At 51.3% G+C, this 21,946-nt stretch overlaps 1 protein-coding gene across 1 annotated transcript in view; it reads left to right on the top strand.

The window, feature by feature from the left end:
• The window catches only part of TULP3 (TUB like protein 3), a 103,141-nt gene that overhangs the window by 65,988 nt on the left and 15,207 nt on the right, over positions 1 to 21,946 (top strand). Inside the window, 5 exon segments of the mRNA XM_054039686.1 lie at positions 2,012 to 2,188; positions 8,740 to 8,870; positions 10,120 to 10,317; positions 10,919 to 11,031; positions 11,426 to 11,540. Of these exon segments, the coding sequence (XP_053895661.1) occupies positions 2,012 to 2,188; positions 8,740 to 8,870; positions 10,120 to 10,317; positions 10,919 to 11,031; positions 11,426 to 11,540 (734 nt within the window).

The raw sequence follows: 21,946 nt of genomic DNA, 5'->3' as shown, positions 1-21,946 counted from the left end.
TAGAAAGGAAAGCTATAGGCACTGTGGGAAAGCAAGGAGCCAGTGGCAAGAGCTCAGTGGTCTCACAGCATGACAGTGAAATAGTGGCAAGAACCATTGGGGACAGTGATGTAGCAGGAGGCAGTGATGAGCTCACAGCCCAGGAAGCCCCACAGATGATGGGGCATAGGAGGGGACCGTGAAAGCCCCACAATCCTGTGAAAGTATCAGGAAAAGGACCATGAGAGCCAGGATCCTCCAACCTATCAGGGAGGTAGCAGGTATGCCTTGGGGTTTTGTGATACACATTAAAGGAAGACCATGAGCTAAAAAGGATAAAAATGAATTTATTAATCTTAGTGGTTGCTCCTAGAAATATCTTGTCTCCTGGCAGCCCATCTCTTTAAACGTCTCTCCTGTTCTGTGGATCAGTGGCTGCAGATTGGGAGAAGAGTGAGAGGAGACTTCAGCTGTAGCACTTGCTGGACTGATAGCCTGCTTAGAATTAACTGGGAGAAAGCAGATTGAGAGAAACTTTCTGGTTGGAGAGAGCGCTTCTGAAATGAGACAGGAGAGAATAAAAACGCCTCTGAATCACAAAACTAGATACTACAGAACTGAGAGGAACGAGAGATGAAAATTGGATAGCTTCCCCTTTTATATTTTCAGACCAAGAATCTTTAAGATGGAGTGAAGGTTGTAAATGTGTCAGTAACCCAAAGGTAAAACACCTGAGTAAACCGTTGCAGTTTTAAAATACAAAAACACCAGAAAGCCAAGAAATCCAAAGCAAAGACTGCACTTAACTCTGCATTTCCAAACTATCTAGAATTTGTTTTAAGGTACCCCAAACAACCTTCACTCTTCCATATCCCTGACACATACTGCATCCTCTGTGAAAGTGTCTGTGACAAGAACTGCAGTATCACAGCTGCTTTATATGGTTAACCTTGGGTACGTTGGTTCCACCAGAAACCCAGGTGGTGGCTACATATAGTTTGGCATCTTGCTTACAGCTGTGAACAACCCCTAGTTTACTGTGACTTACATAGTGGAGTATTCCTAGACTAACATCAAGGTGATTAACAAAGAACATGACTACAGTCCCTACGTAAAAGAATAAATGGACACAAGTCAGATATCAGGAATGGCAATATACAAAAACCTGTAGGAGAACACTTCAACCTCCCTGGACACACAATAGCAGATTTAAAGGTAGCCATCCTGCAGAAAAAAACTTCAGGACCAGACTTCAAAGAGAAACTGTTGAGCTTCAGTTCATTTGCAAATTTGACACCATCAGCTCAGGATTAAACAAAGACTGAATGGCTAGCCAACTACAGAAGCAGTTTATCCTCCCTTGGTGTTCACACCTCAACTGCTAGCAGAGCACCTCACCCTCCCTGATTGAACTAACCTCGTTATCTCTAGGCTGATTCTTGCCTGCATATTTATATCTGCCTCTGGAAATTTCCACTACATGCATCTGACAAAGTGAGTATTCACCCACGAAAGCTTATGCTCAAATACATCTGTTAGTCTATAAGGTTCCACAGGACTTTGTCGCTTTTTACAGATCCAGACTAACACGGCTACCCTTCTGATACATGACTACTGTGGACAGTAAAGGCTTAAAAAAAAAAAAATCTAGGAGTTTCAATGTGTTTTACAAAAATCAATTAATTTAAACTCACAGCACCTTGTGAAAATGGAAGTATCATCATCCCCATTTCGGGATGGGGAAACTGAGGCTTGGAGAGGTTAACATGACTTTCCCTAGGTAACACGGGAAGTCTGTCAGAGCCAGATTTAGAATCTAGATCTCCTGACTCATAATCCTGTAAAGTGCTTTTTTGGGAAGACAGCCTTTTTCCCCCCCCTTTTGGAAAATGTCTGGGCACTCAGATGCATCAGTTTTCTGAAAGGGTGTTTGAGCAGGGAGAGGTGAAATGAGATGCCTTCTTGTGATGCTTAACGCAGTCAGTTACAAAAGCAGTGATATTTCTCCATTCTGTTTCACTTTTGCCTGCAGGCATTGATGGCCCAGCTGCCTTCCTGAAGCCAGAAGTCCAAGACTTAGGGACCAAACTCCAAATCCTCTCCGTAGGATCTTCCACAACAGAAGATGATGCAGATCAAGACAATGATGAGGAGACCCTGATAGATACAGCTGCCAAGCCAGATCTGCAAGAAATCCTACAGAAACGAGGTGAGAGTTGGCTATATGCAGGGTTTGGACGGGGTCTCTGTCAGGTTTTCCCAGTTTATATTTTTTATTTCATTAGAAAACTAAAAATTATGAGGAATCCTCTCACAATACAAGTGTGCTTGTGAGTTTCCATACACAAAGGCAGCCAGCAATTTCTAGAACATACATTGGCGGATGAGTCATTCCCTTGTCTAAAATGCTAATACGAACTGGTATATATCTATCACGTTTTAAAAGATTACAGAAATTCCGTATAATTTCTGGTCTTTCCAATGGAATTTGTCACAAATTGCCTCTCTTGGTTTTGCCAGAGTCCAGGACATTTTTATTCCATGTACCTATCTGTATTAATATTGTTACAACACAATATAGTTCTTAAGTATTGGAAACCTCCACAGCCAACAATGCAGTAATTACTTAACTCCTCAGGAGACCTGCAGGAAAGGTGCTCTTCCTGATTCAGAGGATATCCCAAACAGCTGTTATAGAAAATATGCGTAAAGGTTTATTGTCAAATACTGTGTCCTGTTGAGCAGTTTCTCATCAGAGTGTTCACGTCTGCCAAGTGTATCACATCCATGCCAGTACTGCAGGAAGTCTGTTAGTTGCGTGCTGTCTAAACATTTTAGAGTGAAATAAAAATGAATACCAAGTCGTTTGAGTATCAGTTTACATTACCTTGCAGTGCCTGTCATCTAAAAGGTTCCCAAAGGACTTAACTTATGAGTTATGCAGTAATTTGTAAGGATCGTGTCATCCACCACTCAGAAGCAACAGTTGTTTATCCATGAACAGCAACATTACACAAGAGTAAGGACAGGAAGTGCAAGAGAATAACTGATTGAAATTACATGGGAAATTTAGGGAGGCAGAATGTAAGTACTCAGATTAGAATTTGGCCAGAACGCCAGGGTTAACGCCTTTCCTCTTTCAAAATATGCCTTGGGATGTTTATTGACAAGTAGTCCAGAACTTAGCTTTATATCTCCTCCAAAACACAGCACCTCCAGCAATGCCCTGTATGTGCAATACCATACTGGGACATTGGTTTAATATTGATTTGTAGAGAAGAATGCAATTTACAGGATCAACAAAACCATGTACTACAGCACTTCCTGTGCTTTCCCACTCCTAACCCTACTTACCAGAAAAAATCAGATAGGATCATAAAATAAAGTGGTGTGACCCCAAGTATAAATCCCAGGAAGCTCACAGAAGTTCCTTCACAGTTCTTGTTCAAGTATATGCCCTGTGGGTGCTGTGCACTTTTGACTGGAGACCGTAAAGCAGCATCTGCAGGCCTGAGCCTACACAACAGCTCCTCATGCTCCCATATGAGGTCATGTAGGGAGGTGCAGACCCACTGTCACTCATTTATCTCTCAACCCATCTGTGGCTTGAGACGGAGCAAAACTTGGGTGATGTCTACACTACTGTGGTATGTCGACCTAAATTACACAACTCCAGCTACTTGAATAACGTAGCTGGAGTTAACATAGCTTAGGTCGGCTTACTTCGGTGTCTGCACCGCGCTGGGTCGATGGGAGAGTGTCTCCTGTCAACTTACCTTACTCTTCTCGTTCAGGGTGGACTACCAGGGTCGACCTGAGAGCGATCTGCGGTCGATTTGGCGGGTCTTCATTAGATCTGCTAAATCGACCCCCGGTGCATCGATTGCTGGAGTGTTGATCCGGTGGTAATGTAGACATAGCGTTAGTGTCTGCTGTTCTACAGCTTCCCACCTTTCTCACTTACTGTGAATTTTTTTTCTATTTAGTTATTTACTTAGTTTATTGTTTTGTTATTTTTATTTAATTTCAGAACAGTTGTGGTTTCAAAAGGGAGATCTCTTCCCTCCCTGCTTCAGGGCTTTTGGTTTAGTGCATTAGCACCAGATTATGCCAAAGACAGTGTAGTTTAAGCCCTGCCCACGCAACAGGAATTCTAGTTTTCTGTGGTGTCTCGGAGAGACTCACTTCCCATCAAGGGCAAGGTCTGCTCAGGGTTTAAAGGCAGGTGTAGAAAAGACAGAGGCTATGTTGAACCTTGCTTAATGGAACACTCCTTAGCTTCTGAGGGGTCTGCTTCCCCCCTTGCACATCAGCCTCAGCATCTCAGACAGCTCAGGTGACTGCTGAAACCTTGGCAGCACCCCAGAGACAGCGACTTCTAAGACTCTTACCAGGGAAACAAAGAAGAGTGGTAGGTCACCCCATAAATCTCAGTCCTGGGAGACTTTGAGTCCCCTAAGGGGTAACCCACCCCTCTTCTTATATGGTACTGACACCTTGGTACCAATTTCACTTGGAGTCTCAGACTGAAATCAGTACCAAAGCATTGGTACCTGTAACAGGTTGCACACTCACCACTGTGGCACCTCCTGCTGGTTGCTCCAGGAATTAGCTCTGTCCAGCTAATGGAGCACCCTCTGCAGGTGGTGTCTCACCCGTTGTTCTGCTCTGCAGTGCTGTCTGGGACCTGCATTGCTCCCTGGCTTGCGGCGTCCTCTTCTGGACACAGCCCTCCAGCTGTGCCCCACTTGGTTTTCTCCCCTTCCGGGGGTATCCACAGTCCTCAGTCTGCACCTGCCTTTGTGGCCAACTGCAGCTCCAAAGTCTAGCCCCTTGCTGCAGGGGCAAGCCACAGTCTGTATTGGGCCATGCTCCTCCACGGCCAGGTGCAGTGGAAGGGAGGTGGGGGGACCCAGGCCCACCCACTACTCTGGGTCCCAGCTCAGGGACCCTCTGGCAGCAGCCATGTCCTGCCCTCCTTCTTTCCCCTCTACTGCTCATGCTCCCTGGGCCACTTCCCTTTTGGCCCTTGCACTTTCTCGGCCCCTTTTTTAACAGGGGCTGCAGCCTGGCAGGTATCAGGCTGGAGCTTTCCCTCTGCTGCCCTGAGCCTGCCCAGTGCTGTTCTAAGGTGCTAGCCCTGGGAGCCAGTCCTCTCCCATTGCTTGTCAGGGAGAGACTCATATCTCTTCTGCTTTGCAGCCTTTATATAGGGCCCAGCCTGGCCCTGATTGGCTACTTCTAAGCCTTCTATGATTGGCCAGGTTCTGTGGAGCCACTCCAAGAGCTGCTATTAATCCTTTGTCTGCCAAAGTGGGGCAACTGCCCCACTACAGTACCACATAAGAAGTCATGTGCAGAAAAGTCTTCCATGCACAGAGTGGCTCCTACATCAGTACCATCCAGTACCGCTCAGCACCTTGATGTACACAGGGCTTCTACCTGCACTCCGGTACCATCCAATGTCAAAGAAACTGCTCCGTCAACTTCGCCAGTACTGCATGCACCAATTCCTCCTTGGCACCGATCCACATCCCAGCTCCAGCTATCATAGCTCTCGACCACCCTCGAGATGCTTCTCCCTGGAAGATCTTCTCATTTTGGATAAAACAGGATCTCCCTTACTAAGGAGCTCTACTAGATCTCTCTCTTGGGTACTGCACTGACAGCTGCAACTTGATTTCCAACACTTGGTACCAGCAACAATGCCTCAGGGCACCCACCCCCTTTAGCCCAGGGGATGATATTTCTGACTCTGAGGTCTCTGTAAAGGGTTCTACCTTGGAACTGTCACACCCTTCTTGAGTCCATTTACTGAAGAGGACGTTGTGGAGCCCACCAGATACCCTAGACCTTTGGGATATGAATATCCCTGGGGACCCCTCACCTATCCCCCTCCTGAGTGGGCTTACTGGAACCCCTGGGGGCATTTTATGGAACAGTTTTGGAGGGTACCAGCCAGAAAGAAACCCCAACACCCACCAGTACCGCATCATTCACAGGCATTGACAGACCATCCTTCGGTGCCATATTCCCCATCGGTACAAGAGGAGCAAGAGCCACAGATGGAGGAAAGCTCACCCTTATCAGCCAAGTCCTCCTCCTCCTCCCCAGATGAGGTTGTAATGCCACCATTGCCCTCTTCTGCTGATGACTTTAGGGCTTTCCAGGAGCTAATGAAACACCTGATGGAATCCCTCCAGATCCTGCTAGAAGAGGCCCAGGAGTCTCAACATTCCTTGATGGACATTTTAAATATCATCCCCTCAGGGAAAAATTGCCCTACCAATTAATGAGGCACTGTTATTGCCTTCATGTACTTTATGGCAAATACCTGCCACTATTCCACCCAAGCGGGGAAATAAAATGTGTTTTATTACAGGTAAGGGAATGGAGTACTTCTCCCATCCCACCCCTAATTCCCTGGTGGTGGACGTGGCTAATGAAGGAAACCATCAAGCTCACTCCAGACCCTCTCCTTTGGATAAAGAGGCCAAACAAATAGACCTTTTGGGCAGAAAGAGCTATTCATCAGCAGCTCTTCTATTTTGAATTGCAAACTACCAGGCCTTGACAGTGAAATTATTATTTAACGGTTATTCCAAGTTCACCACACTTTACTGAATGCCTGCCACGAGACTAAAAAAACCAATTTCAGTCCTTCATCTCTGAGGGTCAGTTAATCATGAAAGCCTCCTTGCAGGCCGCTCTCGATGCCGCTGACGCAGCTTCTAGATCCCTGGCTACTACTGTGGATATGCAAAGAGCATCTTGGCTTCAGCCTTCTGGACTCCTGAAAGAGGAGCAGAATACCACTGAAGACCTTCTCTCTGAAGGGCTCAAGCTCTTCACTTCACATCCTTAAAGATTCAAGGGCAATGCTGTGGTCACTGGGAATTTATATGCCTGCAACAAAAGACACTTGAGCAGGTCTCAAGCTGCACAGCATTCCAGACTGTTCAAGTAGCACCCACACCAGGCTTTCTTAGACCTTCGGAGCCTTTGAGGAGGAGATCCAAACCTCACTAAAGAGGACAACTCCCTCGCCCCCTACAACCACCCAAGCTGCACCCTCTTCTAAGAGAAAGTTTTGACAGATTGGTCAAGAGGATCGCACATCCTGTTTCTCCAGATCCTCTGCTGTACAATTCTACCATTCCACCCACTTTCAGTGATTGAATATTTTCTACTTCCTACCTGCCTGGAAGCACATCACTTCAGACAAATGGATATTAGAGGTGGGTGACATGGAATATTGCATACACCACCACCACCACCACCACCACCCACCTCCCTTCCCTGTCTCTTTTCAGGGACCTCTTTCATGAGGAGCTCTTAAAGCAGGAGATCCAATCTTTCCTGCTCTTGGGGGCAATCAAGCCACTTTCCCTTGAATTTATCAGAAGAGGGTTCTAGTCCAGCTATTTCATAGTCCCCAAAAGGCGTAGAGGGTGGAGACTGATCCTTGATCTCAGACATTTGAATACCTATGTCATTTCATAATGCTTCAGGATAGTGACGCTAGCCACCATAATTACATCCCTAGATCTGAGAAACTGGCTCATTGCTCTCGACCTCCAGGACACCTGCTTTCATGTAGGTATCCACTCCTCCCACAAGCGTTTCCTATGTTTTGTAATAGGCCCTGAGTGTCTTTACGAAGGTCCATTCAGCAATAGCGGCCCACGTATGTCAGTGGGGTATCACAATATTCCCACAGTTGGATGACTGGCTTCTCAGGGGTCACTCAGCAACCTCCAAGGCACTTAGAAGCCCTCAATGGGCATCAGAAATAGGTCTCAGTTTTTGCCCATCCTACCATGGCTGGATTACTTAAAGGCTTACACAACTTGTTTCCCCCCTCATACAGAACCCCACTCCTCCATGGGACCTTAATTTTCTCAGTGCCTTTAAACCAATGTCTCCCTGTTCTCTCCTCCACCTCTCCCAGGCTATCACTTGGGATAGAGGAATAGAAGAACTCAGTGTGCTCATAGTAGACACCATTCACTGCCTTCTTTATAGACATGGTCACACTACATCCCAATCCTTGTTTTCTTCCTAAGGTCTTTTCAGAATACCATATTCATCAGGAAAACCATTTACAAGAGTTCTATCCAAACCTTCTATCCAAATGAAAATTGTGCGAGCAGCTTTTGTTACACGTGGGCATATTTAACTGAATGAACGTATAAACTAAGCAGTATGGTATATCATGTGTATGTATTAATAAAAGCCAGACAGCTTTTTATTCATTTCACTAAAGTGTCACTAGTAATATGGATTTCAAGGCTCAGAAAGCAATATCCCACAAGAGGAAAACTCACACTAGGAACATAAGGATTAATTCATAATAACATAATGTTTGTGAGATACTCAGTCTCACAAACTACAGCAAGGAGCATCAGAGAAATATGTAAAAATAAATTTATATAACATAAGTACCTGAAATTAGGCTACTGAATTCCTATTTCGGTACCCGAATAAATGGTCTGATTTTCAGAGATGTGGAAATATGGATTTAGGTGCCTAGCTTTAAGTCGCCCCATTTGAACATTTTATCTTTAGTGCATTAAAGACAGTTGAAAGGGAATCATTACTACCCTAATATTACTTTTCCATGTAAATAGTCATTGCAGGTATGTTGTGGGTTAAAGTGAGGCTAGGAGCAGGGAAGGTAATTGAGGGACATGTGAATTGGTGATGCCGTGCATTTGTGACACCTTCCATTAGAGGTTACCTAGTCCTGCATTCTGACAGGGATCTCAGGCAGTTTGAATTTCGATGAGGACACTGAAGAGGAGGAAGAAGCTGGAAAGAGGTCAAGATCACATTCACCATATTCTGAATCTGAGAGGCCTAGTTCCGCAACCAGCCAGAAATCTGCTACAGTAAGTATCATGAAAACAGTGTTCTCAATGAGAATCAGACCCATGCTTTCTAGTGCCCATGTGTAAGGTGCTGGCTTGCGTCCAGACCACAAAGGACTCACTCCCACAACCAAGTCTTTTTCCAGGCACAGTTTTATTTTCCAGACATAAGCAAAAAAAATTAACAGAAACAGTCCTCATTCCACCTAAGGGACTTTTCCTCTTTTGCCTCTCTGTCACTTCTGCTTCAGGACTTACTGCAGGATTCTTCCTTGCTCTTTTGGCTGAGCACTGTCTCCCAGGACTTTCCTCCTTGCGTCCCTTCCCCCCCCAGCAGATTCCCTCAGCCTCTCCTTTTAGGGGACTCTGGCAGCCTCTTCCAGGGAACTCCTGGATGCTCCTGCTCCCCTACTTCTCCTTCCTTACTGACAGCCTGGCTGTAGGGAACACGTGATTTCCCCTCCTCCTCAGCTGCACCTCATTAATGAACAGGGCTGGCTGGCCCCAAGCTCTAACCATTAGAGTGGCTGACCCCCAGTTACAGTACCTCAGTGTTAAAACATGCTAGTTCCAGCCCCTAGCCTGTAGCTAGTGTGCTCAGACCTGAATCCAGAGGGAAGCCAGGGTGTTGGCTTCTGTACCTCATATCCAGTCCTCCACTAGCTTCCACTGCCATCTGTGTCTCTTTGTTGATATTCTGCATCTTGACTGTTGTCACTGTTCCTCTAGTGCTCACTCCTGCTATGGGGAGAGTTAATTCCACTCTAGATACAGTCTGAGCAAGCATAGACACACTGTTGGTTTTAGCCGTACCATCATACCGTGGTTTTCCCCAGCCTGTCCCACTCCAGGATCCAGACTGATCAGAAAGTGCTATTCCTCATCCTGTCTTTTTTTTTTTTACAATACATTTCAAGTTTAGCTTAGTGATGAATACTACACTAAAAGGGACATTCCTCCCTTTGAATAGAACACCCTGCATCCCCCTCCCTAGCAAGCCATTCTACCCTCTAGTTACTGGGGACTCTAGCCCAGCTTCTCCTGCCTTAAAGGGGTATTCTTCTCCCAGGGTAGAAGAAACTTCTGTCCTGATTTCTTCTTCTCAATGGAGCATTTGAAACACAGAGATCTCTGATCCAGCATCCCTTCCCCAACCGAGCATTTTCCTCTTGTGATATGGGAGCCTCCTACCCAACAGGCCATTCTTCTCTTGGGTTACTAGGGCCTCTGACCTGATTTCACTTTGCTAATGGGATAGGTCTTCTCACAGGACACAGGTGCTTCCTGCACTGCATCCCCAGAGACAGATGCACAGCTGGGAGAAGTGGAGAACTTGGAGGAGTTTGCATTACGCCCTGCTCCCCGTGGCATTACAGTGAAGTGTCGAATCACTAGAGATAAGAAAGGAATGGACCGAGGCCTCTTCCCCACCTACTATATGCACCTGGAAAGGGACGACAACAGAAAGGTATTGGGACTAGCACACAGTCTCCAGCCCTGGGCTAGGGCCGGCTCCAGGTTTTTTGCTGCCCCAAGCACATTTTTGGAACGCTGGTGCCTAGAGCCGGCCCTGCCCTGGGCTACTGAACTTCTAGTACAAAACCTTTGGGTGTGTTGTGGAGCAGTGCTTAAATGGGAAAGGAACCTGGAGCTGAAAGGAGAAAGCTTGTGAAAAGTAGGAGGGGTGCACATCTCTATCTGGGCAGGGTACGAAGGCAGCAATTGGGAGGTGTGGAAGCAATAGTATAAAGAAGGTGAGCTAAAGCAGGAGTAAAAGAAGAGCGGAGGGATGAGTATCTGGTAAAATTTAGGAAGGAAAGGTGCTTAAAACCTGAGCCATTGGGTGGGCTAAAGAGAGCTGAGATATGGGGCTGTTTGCTCATGGGCTGAAGAGAAAGGTCAGTGGTATGGAAGTGGCATAGGGCTAGCAAGAAGGGGTCTGCCAAAGTGGGTGGGAATTAATGGGCAGGGGAATGGTGATAGGGACAGTGGGATGGAGGTCGAAAGTAGTGCTGTGCCTCTGGGCTCTTCCAGAGCTTCCTGTCATGACCAAAGTTTTGTGTTTCCAGACGTTCCTTCTTGCAGGAAGAAAACGGAAAAAGAGCAAAACATCCAATTATCTCATTTCAATTGACCCAACAGATTTATCCCGGGAAGGGGAAAGTTTCATTGGAAAACTCAGGTGAGAGTCACAGATAAAAGCCATCGACCAGTGCACAGTCTCTGTGTTCATGTACTGCAAGAGAGGTTGGAGTTCCTGGCTTGCAGAGTCAGAGCCAAGGGCAGCAATCAAGTGCAACTCCATGGGGAGTGTGACCTCACCCTCTCTTGGTTCACCCCTGGCTGTCCCTTTGGTACCAGTATCTCTTTCAGAGAGGTGACTGTGGCCATTTATGTGAGGAGTCCTGGCTTGACATTTTTCCAGGTCAAGTTAGGGGCTCAGTGTAACAGATACTTTCTTTAGAGCTGTTTATTGCGCTGCTGATGGGAAACCCCAGATGGGAATGTCAAGAGAGGCTGACACAGTCTAATTATGTCACATAGAACATCTCACTGACTCTGTTTCCTGATTCTAGGTCCAACCTTATGGGAACAAAATTTACTGTCTATGATCATGGAGTTAGCCCAGGCAAGGCACAAGGGCTAGTAGAAAAGGCCCATACCCGACAGGAGCTCGCAGCCATTTGTTACGTAAGTTCCTTTTATTTTTTTTTCCCCTTCCCCAAGCTCCTGAATCACTTAAACCCAGGTGTTGGGGATGGGAGGCATCCTGCAGTTACAGCCACTTTGGCTGTGGTCTCATCAGGACTTTCAAGCCAAGCTGGGTCAGTATTTGGATTGGAGCCCTGCAGGGAAAACTCTGGGTGCTTCGGGATGTTAGTGATTCCGCAGCAAGTTTTCTTAATTCTGCATCAGTACTGTAGCAGTACAACAGGATAACTATAAGGGGTATTGGATGCTGGAGGACTTTCAGATGAGTCATAGGATATGTCTACACTACCTGCCAGATTGGCGGGCAGCGATCGATTTATCGCGTCTAGTCTAGATGCGATAAATCGACCCCCGAGCACTCTCCCATCAACTCCTGTACTCCACCACCACAAGAGGCGCAGGCAGAGTTGACGGGGAGCAGCGGCAGTCGACTCAGCGCGGTGAGTAGATCTAAGTATGTCGACTTCAGCTACATTATTCACATAGATGAAGTTGCATAACTTAGATCAATGTTAGGGGAAGCTATATAACTAATATTAATGTTATACCTGATTTTTATCATGTGTTAGGAACTCTAAGAAGCCATCTTGCTGGAATAAAATTGAAATAGCCTTTGAGATAGATTTTATTTTTTGGTTGAAGGCATTAAACAGTTCGTGACTAGAGGACCAAGAAAGTCTGTTTCTTCTTCAAGTAATGGTCCCTATTGTATTCCACTGTGGGTTACACATGTGCACCATGCACCCAGAGTCAGAGAATTTGAAAGCCGTGTCTGTTGGTTCACGCATGTGCCTCAGTTCACCTCATGCTCCCAACCGCAGGGTGGACCGACTGCCTCTTCAGTTCCTTCTCATTGCCGCGTGGTCCAGGTCAGAAACGTAGTGTCTTCAGCTCTGATGTCGTTTCTGAAAAACAATAGTGTTAGCTGTAAATAGTTTGTAGTTTTGATCGTTTTAATAGTTTTAGAAATAGATTAGGCTACAGGGGTCCCCTCCATTCTCCCCCATATGCTATTTGGGTACCTGACTGTGCCCAGAACTCCAGGCTTCAAACTCTGCACCTCCTGTCCGCAATCCTTCTCCATCAGTGATGACCCCCAACACTGCCTCTACTGCTTGGGACAGGCTCACATTGCAGATTGGTACAGTATTTGTCAGTCCTTCCCAAGCCGCACCCGAGAAGGACAGGTTCTTCTTCGAGTGATTGTTCACGTCCATTACACATTAGGTGTGCGCGCGCCGCGTGCACGGACGTCGGAAACTTTTTCCCTTAGCGGCTCCCGTCGGGCCGGCGGGGCCCCCACCTTCCCGCCAGAGCGGCGCCCCGCTCCAGGGTATATATATCCCTGCCGACCCGACCCCTCCAGTTCCTTCTTACCGTCCGTGGCGGCGTTGGAACAACTCTGTCTCTCGTCTGAGAGTGTCCCTTAGCACATTAGAGTTATCTAGCAGTTATCAGTATAGTTGTGTAGTGTTTAACCAGTAGTTAACGGCTCATTAGAGTACTTAAAGTTCCTGCTGGGGTTGTTTGTTCAGCCCCGGCACCGGCCCCGGGCGGTGGGTTATGCCACACGCCCAAGGTTTTAAGGCCTGTGCCACGTGCCGCAGGCCTATGCCATTGAACGACCCCCACGCTTCGTGTCTTCGTTGCCTGGGGGAGGCTCACCAGAAGGAGCGCTGCAAAATCTGCAAGGCCTTTAAGCCCAGAACTAAAAAAGAGAGGGACTTTCGCCTTAAGCAGCTGCTCATGGAGACGGCGTTACAGTCCTCCACTTCGACGGCACCGTCTGCCTCCGTGCGGAGCGCACCGGCTTCGGTGCGGGAACCGGCGCCGGCGGGTCACCAGAAGACCGCGGCACCGACCCAGCGGGGAAGTGCACGATGCCGATCGTCTTCGCCGGCAAAAGTGAAGGGCCAACCTAAGGCCCGAGGTCGCTCCCCGCACAAGAAGGTGGCACCGGTAAAGACCTCGAGTGCCCCTAAGGCCGACACGGCCTCATCACGGACCCCGGTAGTGGCTCCGGCGCCGAAGGGCCCGTCGAGCCCCGGGATGAGCGCGTCGAGCGAGGATGCAGGGCTGGAGGAACTGGTGGAACAGCCCTCCACTCCAGACACGTTTGAGGCAGCTAAGGACCTCATTGCCTTGTCCATCGAGGCCCCGGCACGCGCTGAAGGCGCCCCGCCTATGCTGCCACGCAGAGGCAAGCCGGCGATGGTGCGCCCACCACGGTCGCCGTCTCGGCACCGTTCCAGGGACCGGTCCCGGTTGAGCTCCGCCTCGGTGGACTCCCGGTTGCCATCGGCGCAAGAAGCACCGCAGCAGTCGGGCTTCAACAAACGGCCGGCACCGACTCAGCAACCGAGCACGAGTCGGCACCGCGAAGCATCGGCGGCTCGCTACCCGAGGCCGACCAGCCGTAGCCGTTCCCGGTCCCGCGATCACCGGTACCGTTCCAGGTCCAGGTCGACGAGGCGCCATTCCAGGTCCTGGTCGCGGAGGCGCTACTCCCCAAGACCGGACCGGCACCGTCCCACGGCCCCACCGTGGCCTTCCAGGTCACCGTCCGTGGTCTCGGGGACTGACTCAGACCGATACGGCGGGTATGCCCGTAGGTCACAAGCCAGCAGGGACTACGGTCAGTCACAATGGGGCCAGCCGAGCCAATGGCCATTCTGAACACCCTGGGCCTACCACCAACAAGAGCCCCCATCGGGAGCCTCGAGATCCGGGCCATCCCGGTACCGATCCCGCTCCCCGCGGCACCGTACGCCATCGTATAGGGAGGCAACGGTCTCTAGACCACCGGAGCGGGAAGGAGTGGACTCGGCACCGAGTACGGTACCGTCCCAATCCCACGCGGTGAGTCAGGCCGCAGAGGAGCAATTGGCTGATGCCGGATTGCAGGACAATGAGGATGGGCAGAAGGCCCCGACCTCTTCCTCCTCGCCAGATGAGGCGGTAGCGGGCACACTGGTGTCCGGCCCTCCCCCGATTGACCATCGGGCACACCAAGACCTGCTTCGCCGGGTAGCCCTCAATCTGGGCTTGCAAGCGGAGGAGACCATAGAGCAGGACGACCCCATGGTCGATATCCTGAGCCCAGAGGGCCCCTCCAGAGTCGCTCTCCCGACCATACGGACAGTACAGTCCAACTATAAGACGGTGTGGCAAACACCGGCCTCCAGTGCGCCAACTGCAAGGGGAGTGGAGAGGAAATACTTCGCCCCATCTAGAGGGTTTGACTTCCTCTTTCTACATCCGTCCCCCTGTTCGCTGGTGGTCTCGGCGGTCAACGAAAGGGAGCGACATGGCCAGCAAGCTCCTGCCCCCAAGGGCAAGGAAGCTAAGAGATTGGACCTATTTGGGAGGAAAGTCTATTCATCGGGGGGCCTGCAACTGAGGATCGCCAATCAACAGGCGATCCTAAACAGGCATAATTTTAACTCTTGGGCATCAGTCGCCAAGTTCAAGGACTCCCTACCACCTGACGCGCATCCGGAGTTCACGGCCCTGGTGGACGAGGGAATGGCAGTGGCCAAGACCTCTTTACAGGCCGCACTGGACTCAGCCGACGCTGCGGCTAGAACAATCGCGTCGGGAGTCGTGATGAGGCGTTCGGCGTGGTTGCAGGCTTCAGGTCTCCCGCCGGAGGTGCAAACCACGCTGCAGGACCTCCCGTTTGAAGGTTCGGGCTTGTTTTCCGACCAGACGGACGCCAGGCTGCATAGCCTTAAGGACTCACGAGCAACCCTTAAGTCGTTGGGTATGTACACGCCGGTAACGCAGCGTAAGCCCTTCAAGCCCCAGCCGCCGCAAAGGCATTACCACCCTCGGCCCCGACACGAGCCTTACCGCCGTCGAGGCAGGGATAACAGGCGGAGACGTAACAATATGCCTAACCAGGGCCAGAATCACGGCCAGGGCAAGCCGCAGCCGGGAAATAAACCAGGCTTTTGAAGCTACGCCCGAGGACAGCGTACCACTTCATATACCGGATCCTCCTTTGGGTTTCAAGGACCGTCTGTCCCAATTCTACCGGGCCTGGTCGCGCATAACATCGGACCGCTGGGTCCTGCGCACAGTGAAGGCGGGCTATACCCTCCAGTTTTCCTCGCCCCCTCCCTGCCATCCCCCTTCCCCGTCCCTCTTCAGGGACCCTTCTCACGAGCAACTCCTCATACAGGAGGTACAGACCCTTCTCGCTGCAGGAGCAGTAGAAGAGGTCCCTCTGGACCTAAGGGGAAAAGGATTCTATTCCAGATACTTCCTGATCCCCAAGGCGAAAGGGGGCCTCCGTCCTATCTTGGACCTGCGCGATCTAAACAGGTTTCTGATCAAAGCGCGCTTCCGTATGGTCTCCCTTGGAACTATTATCCCATCCCTGGATCCGGGGGATTGGTATGCTGCCCTCGATATGAAAGATGCCTATTTTCACATCGCAATCAATCCGGCCCACAGGCGTTTTCTGCGCTTCGTCGTCGGACAGCGCCATTTCCAATTTACTGTCCTGCCCTTCGGCCTGGCGTCAGCTCCACGGGTGTTTACAAAGTGCATGTCCGTGGTAGCAGCCTTCCTTCGAAAAAGAAGGATGCGTGTGTTCCCGTACCTGGACGATTGGCTACTCGCGGGCAGGTCGGAGGCCGAGGTCCGATCTCACGTGACGCTGGCCTTGCAGACGTTCGACAAGCTCGGCCTCCGGGTCAACGTGCCGAAATCCACATTAGTCCCCACACAGAGGCTGGACTTCATAGGTGCTACCCTGGACTCGGTAACCGCGCGAGCGAGTTTACCAGAGGCACGGTTCATGTCAATTCACGGGGCCGTAAGCTCGGTCCAAAAATTTCCCACGACAACGGCAAGGTGTTGCATGCAGCTCCTGGGGCATATGGCAGCTTGCACGCACGTGGCCAGACATGCCCGGCTGAGACTCCGGCCTTTACAGTTGTGGTTCGCCCACACGCATCGCCCCAACAGAGACCCATTGGATCAAGTAGTCACGATCCCGAACCAGGTGCTCAGCTCGCTACGCTGGTGGCTCGATCGCCAGCAGGTATGCGAAGGGATCCCCTTTGCTACCCCACAACCCACTCTGACGTTAGTGACAGACGCATCAGACACGGGCTGGGGGGCGCACCTGGGGGAACTGCGGACCCAAGGGCTGTGGTCCGGAGAGGACAAGCTGCTCCACATCAATCTGAAGGAGCTAAGAGCGGTTCGCCTCGCCTGCCAGACCTTCCACGCCTTCCTAAAAGGTCACAGCGTGGCAGTCCTGACGGACAACACTACCGCCATGTTCTATATAAACAAGCAGGGCGGGTCCCGGTCTTCTCCCCTCTGTCGCGAGGCACTCCAATTATGGAACTTCTGTATAGCCCATGCGATACACCTCATCGCGACGTATCTTCCGAGAATTCAGAACGGCTTAGCAGACCGCCTCAGCCGATCCTATCGAATGCACGAATGGACACTGAGAGGAGACGTCCTGCATTCGATCTTCCGAAAGTGGGGGTTTCCCCGGGTGGATCTATTCGCCACCAGGGACAACAGCCAATGCCCTCAGTTCTGCTCGTTCCAGAACCTCAGCCCGGGATCATTAGCGGATGCTTTCTTGATCCCATGGGGAGGGAGCCTAAAATATGCCTTCCCTCCATTTCCACTTATACACAAGGTTCTTCTCAAGACCCGCAGGGACAGGGCAACGATCATACTTATTGCCCCGGCCTGGCCTCGCCAGCATTGGTTCACGTCCCTGCTGGAACTGTCCGTAGCCGATCCAATCACCCTTCCCCTCCATCGCGACCTAGTCACGCAAGACAAAGGTCGCCTACTCCACCCGAACCTGTCTTCGCTTCATCTCACGGCATGGTATCTCTCTGGCTGGACGATGCAGAACACAGGTGCTCTCACCAGGTTCAGCAAATCCTCCTTAATAGTAGGAAGCCCTCTACAAGGGCGACATACCTGGCGAAGTGGAAAAGGTTCTCCCACTGGTGTGAGCCTCAACGCGTACAGCCTTTACAGGCCTCGGTTCCGTCCATCTTGGACTATTTACTGCACCTCAAGAATCAAGGGCTTGCGCCCGCCTCTATTAGAGTTCACTTAGCCGCTATTTCGGCTTTCCATCCAGGAGAGTTGGGAGTGTCAGTATTCTCCAACCCCACAGTGGCCCGATTCCTCAAGGGGCTGGAAAGGGTGTTTCCCTACTCACGCCCGCCGGTTCCGACGTGGTCTCTGAACCTAGTCCTAAATAGACTCATGAGTCCTCCCTTTGAGCCCCTGGCCACTTGCTCCCTCACGCACCTCTCGTGGAAGGTGGCGTTTCTCGTGGCCATCACGTCGGCCAGAAGGGTATCGGAATTGAGGGCCCTCTCGTCGGAACCACCCTATACGGTGTTCCATAAAGATAAGGTGCAACTTAGGCCGCACCCCAAATTCCTCCCAAAGGTAGTGTCACAGTTTCACATGGGGCAAGACATTTGCCTCCCGGTGTTTTTCCCAAAACCCCATACGGATCCTCACCACCGCAGCCTACATACCCTGGATGTCCGAAGGGCGTTGGCTTTTTACCTGGAGCGGACCAGGTCGTTCCGCAGAACACCCCAGCTGTTCATTGCGATTGCGGAACGTATGAAAGGCTTGCCTATCTCGACACAGCGCTTGTCGGCATGGATTGTGCATTGCATACGCACTTGTTATGAGCTCGCCAATGTTCCGGCCCCGGAGATCTGGGCCCATTCGACTAGAGCCCAAGCGTCCTCAATGGCTTACTTGGCGCAGGTCCCGATCCAGGAGATCTGTAAGGCAGCCACCTGGTCGTCCATACACACGTTCACAGCCCATTACGCTATCCATCATCAGACCAGAGAGGACGCGATGGTCGGCCGGGCTGTGTTACAGTCAGTTGTACCTTGACTCCTACCCACCTCCAATGGTAAGCTTGGGAATCACCTAATGTGTAATGGACGTGAACAATCACTCGAAGAAGAAAGAACGGTTACTTACCTTCTGTAACTGTTGTTCTTCGAGATGTGTTGTTCACGTCCATTACACTTCCCACCCTCCTTCCCCTCTGTCGGAGTCTCCGGCAAGAAGGAACCGGAGGGGTCGGGTCGGCAGGGATATATATACCCTGGAGCGGGGCGCCGCTCTGGCGGGAAGGTGGGGGCCCCGCCGGCCCGACGGGAGCCGCTAAGGGAAAAAGTTTCCGACGTCCGTGCACGCAGCGCGCGCACACCTAATGTGTAATGGACGTGAACAACACATCTCGAAGAACAACAGTTACAGAAGGTAAGTAACCGTTCTCTTTTCACCTCCGTAAGTACCCCATGGAAATGGCCATGAGGCCTCAATCAAATCCAGGCTGGGGAATCCCCCCTGTACATCATCCTGAATCAGCAAGAAGTGTGCCTCCTGCTGTAAAGTCCAACTCCGGTGCCAGAGGATCCACCCTCACAAACCCCAAAGTGGGGCTTAGTTAGGAGATCAGGAAGCACTCCCATAAGCATTGGGCTAAGTCTTCCTCTAAGTCCATTCCAAAGATACTGGACGTGCCTACGAGCAAACCCACCGACTCAGCCCAGGAGGATGTCATACATCCCCAGTCCTATAGACATGATAAGAAAGCCATGAAACATAGGGCTTCACCAGCTGCACACCACGCTTCATCAGTACCATCATCCCCAGCTCTTCATAAGACACCAAGACCTTCTGGCACTGGTGAATGTAGACCACCACCAGATACCATACTCATCACTGGCACTTGTGGCCCAAACAGAAAGGTGCCTATTAAACCAGGGAGGTCCAGATCCGTGGCCACACCACATGACATTTTCTCTCCCCCAGATCCTGAATCCCCTCCCCCATTGGGACTTTCTATTTCCAGAGAGTGTATGTTGCCTTCCAGAGACCTGCTGGCAGGATGGAGTTTATCACCCCCACCATACACAATGTGCACCTTCCCATCAGCAACGATGTTATCGCCATTGGAACATGAGTCTTCCCTTTCCTCCTCAAGAGACTCGGAACCATGAGAGGAACCACACCCCAGGAGACCCACAAAACCCTAGAACCAACCAATGCCTCACCTGGCTCAGTCATTGGTACCTCATACCATGGGGACTGCCGCCATGAGCTGTTGACCCCTCCTACTGGCCATATTGGGGACCCTGGCACTAGTGCCCACCTTGGGAATCTATCTGCTCTGCTAGGGAGTCACCACCTGACTCCACCCAGAGAATTTCCAAATGGATTTTGGGATGCAGTCTACACTGCTATAAGCTCTCTAACCTCCCCGCTTCTTTGGAGGTATCCGAGCACTCAATGAGAGCCCAAGCCATGACTGTAGCGTCTCTATAGGACGTACGAAGGTGGCCACATGGAGCTCTGTTCACATGTTTGCAAGACGTTGTTCCCTGATATAAGACTTGGCTACTGATGCCTCATTTGGGATAGCTGTTCGCCGCTCATCCCTGCCATCCTCATCCTTGCACCCTCCTCTTGCTTAAGTACTGCTTGTCTGTCACCCTCAGTGGAATACAAAGGACCATCACTCAAAGAAGAAGAGGAGGTTCTTCTTCGAGTGCTTGCTCATATCCATTCCATTAGGTGTGCGTGCGCCGCGTGCACGATCGTCGGAGAATTTTCTACCCTAGCAACACCGGCGGGTCGGCTGTGGAGCCCCCTAGAGTGGCGCCTTCATGGCGCTGAATATATACCCCAGCCGACCCGGCGCCCCCTCAGTTCCTTCTTACTGCCCCTGACGGTCGTTGGAACTGTGGAGCGCGGCGTAGCTGTTCTCCACTCTCCCTAGCTTATCCAGTTATTCACAGTTATAGTTATAGTTCTAGTTGTTTATAGTTATATAGTTGGTTATTCACTTGTTTATAGTTGTTATATAGTTAAAGGGGATTCAGGGGGTTGTCTCCCCCTTTTTCCCCGGCCGCGTGGCCGGGCTCATGCCCAAGGCTCCCGGCTTCAAACAGTGCGCCTCCTGCGCTAAGCCTATGCCAACAAGCGATCCGCACGACTCGTGTCTGAAGTGCCTGGGAGAGTCCCATCAAACAGATAAGTGCAAGATCTGTAAGGCCTTCAAACCGAGGACCAAGAAGGAGCGGGACTTTCGACTCCGGCAACTCCTTATGGAGGCGGCACTTAGCCCGGACGCTCCATTGGCGCGTCAGGCCCCGGCACCTAGCACCTCGGTGCGCAGTGCCCCGGCGGCACCTACCATGCCGACCACGTCGGACAAGCCTCCACGGCACCGGACCTCATCGGCACCGCACTCACAGCAAGTGCCTCGGCGCCGTTCATTATCCCCGGGACATAAAAAATCCCATAAGGCGGGGACCTCAGTGCCGAAGACGCCGGCTCCCCCGGTGCCGGGGGTAGAGCCGCGTCCACCTGTGGAGCACCGAAAACAGGTGCCTCCAGCACCGTCGACTCCGGCTCCGAGGCCGTTGAGTCCGGTGCAGACAGAATCACCACCGAGACTGGCGGTGATACAGTGCCTCCCGATGACACCGGAGACCTTCGCGACGGCGAGAGACTTGATCGCCCTCACGGAGCCGGCACCGCCCCAACCACCGGCACCGTCGGCACCGTTGACTCGCCCGGTCCAATCTAGGGGAAAACCTGCCTTGATGCGCCCTCCATCGCAAGGGCTGGAACCACGGCACCGGTCCAGGTCCCGAAGCAGGTCCCCACGCCGCTCGCAGTCCCGGCGCCGGATATCACCTCGGCACCGGTCGTACTCGCGGCCAAGATCATCGCGGCACCACTCTACATCTCGGCACCATTATGATCGTCGGCACCGATCAACGTCGAGACGTAGTTCTCGGCACCAGTACGATCGACGTTCGACGTCGAGAGGCTGCTCCCGGCACCGGGCCTACTCCAGATCATCGTCTCGATCCAGGTCCGACTCCCGGCACCGGCGAGGTCATCGGCACCGATCGCGATCTCGGCACCGATCGCCGGCACCGCGTAGAGATAGAACATCTCTAGACCGGCACCGTACGGCACCGTATCCCACGGGATTCGTCTCGGCGCAGTCGGCACCGCCATGGCCATCGAGATCGGTGTCTCACTCCTCTGAGGACTTGTCAAGATCGGCATACCCCCCTCAGGGGCAAACCGGGGAGCAAGATTTAGGCCATTGGCAAGAGGGAGCAGAGGACCCTGACCATGGCCCATCTCACTGGTCGTTCTGGACCCCGTGGGCATACCACCAGGCGCAAGGGGCTCCAACAACCTCTCACTCGGGTCACTCTGATACAAGGGCCCCAGAGTCCACCATCTCTCGCCCTCCTCCAGGGGGCATGGAGGCCTCTGTATCTGCACCACCTGACGTCCCGGACCCAAGGGCAGGTGATGCTCCGACCCAGGAA

Source organism: Malaclemys terrapin, chromosome 1, assembly GCF_027887155.1.
Source record: "Malaclemys terrapin pileata isolate rMalTer1 chromosome 1, rMalTer1.hap1, whole genome shotgun sequence".
Lineage (NCBI taxonomy): Eukaryota > Metazoa > Chordata > Testudines > Emydidae > Malaclemys > Malaclemys terrapin.
The sequence above is the reverse complement of the archived record's forward strand: the minus strand, read 5'-3'. Positions and strand labels throughout refer to the sequence as shown.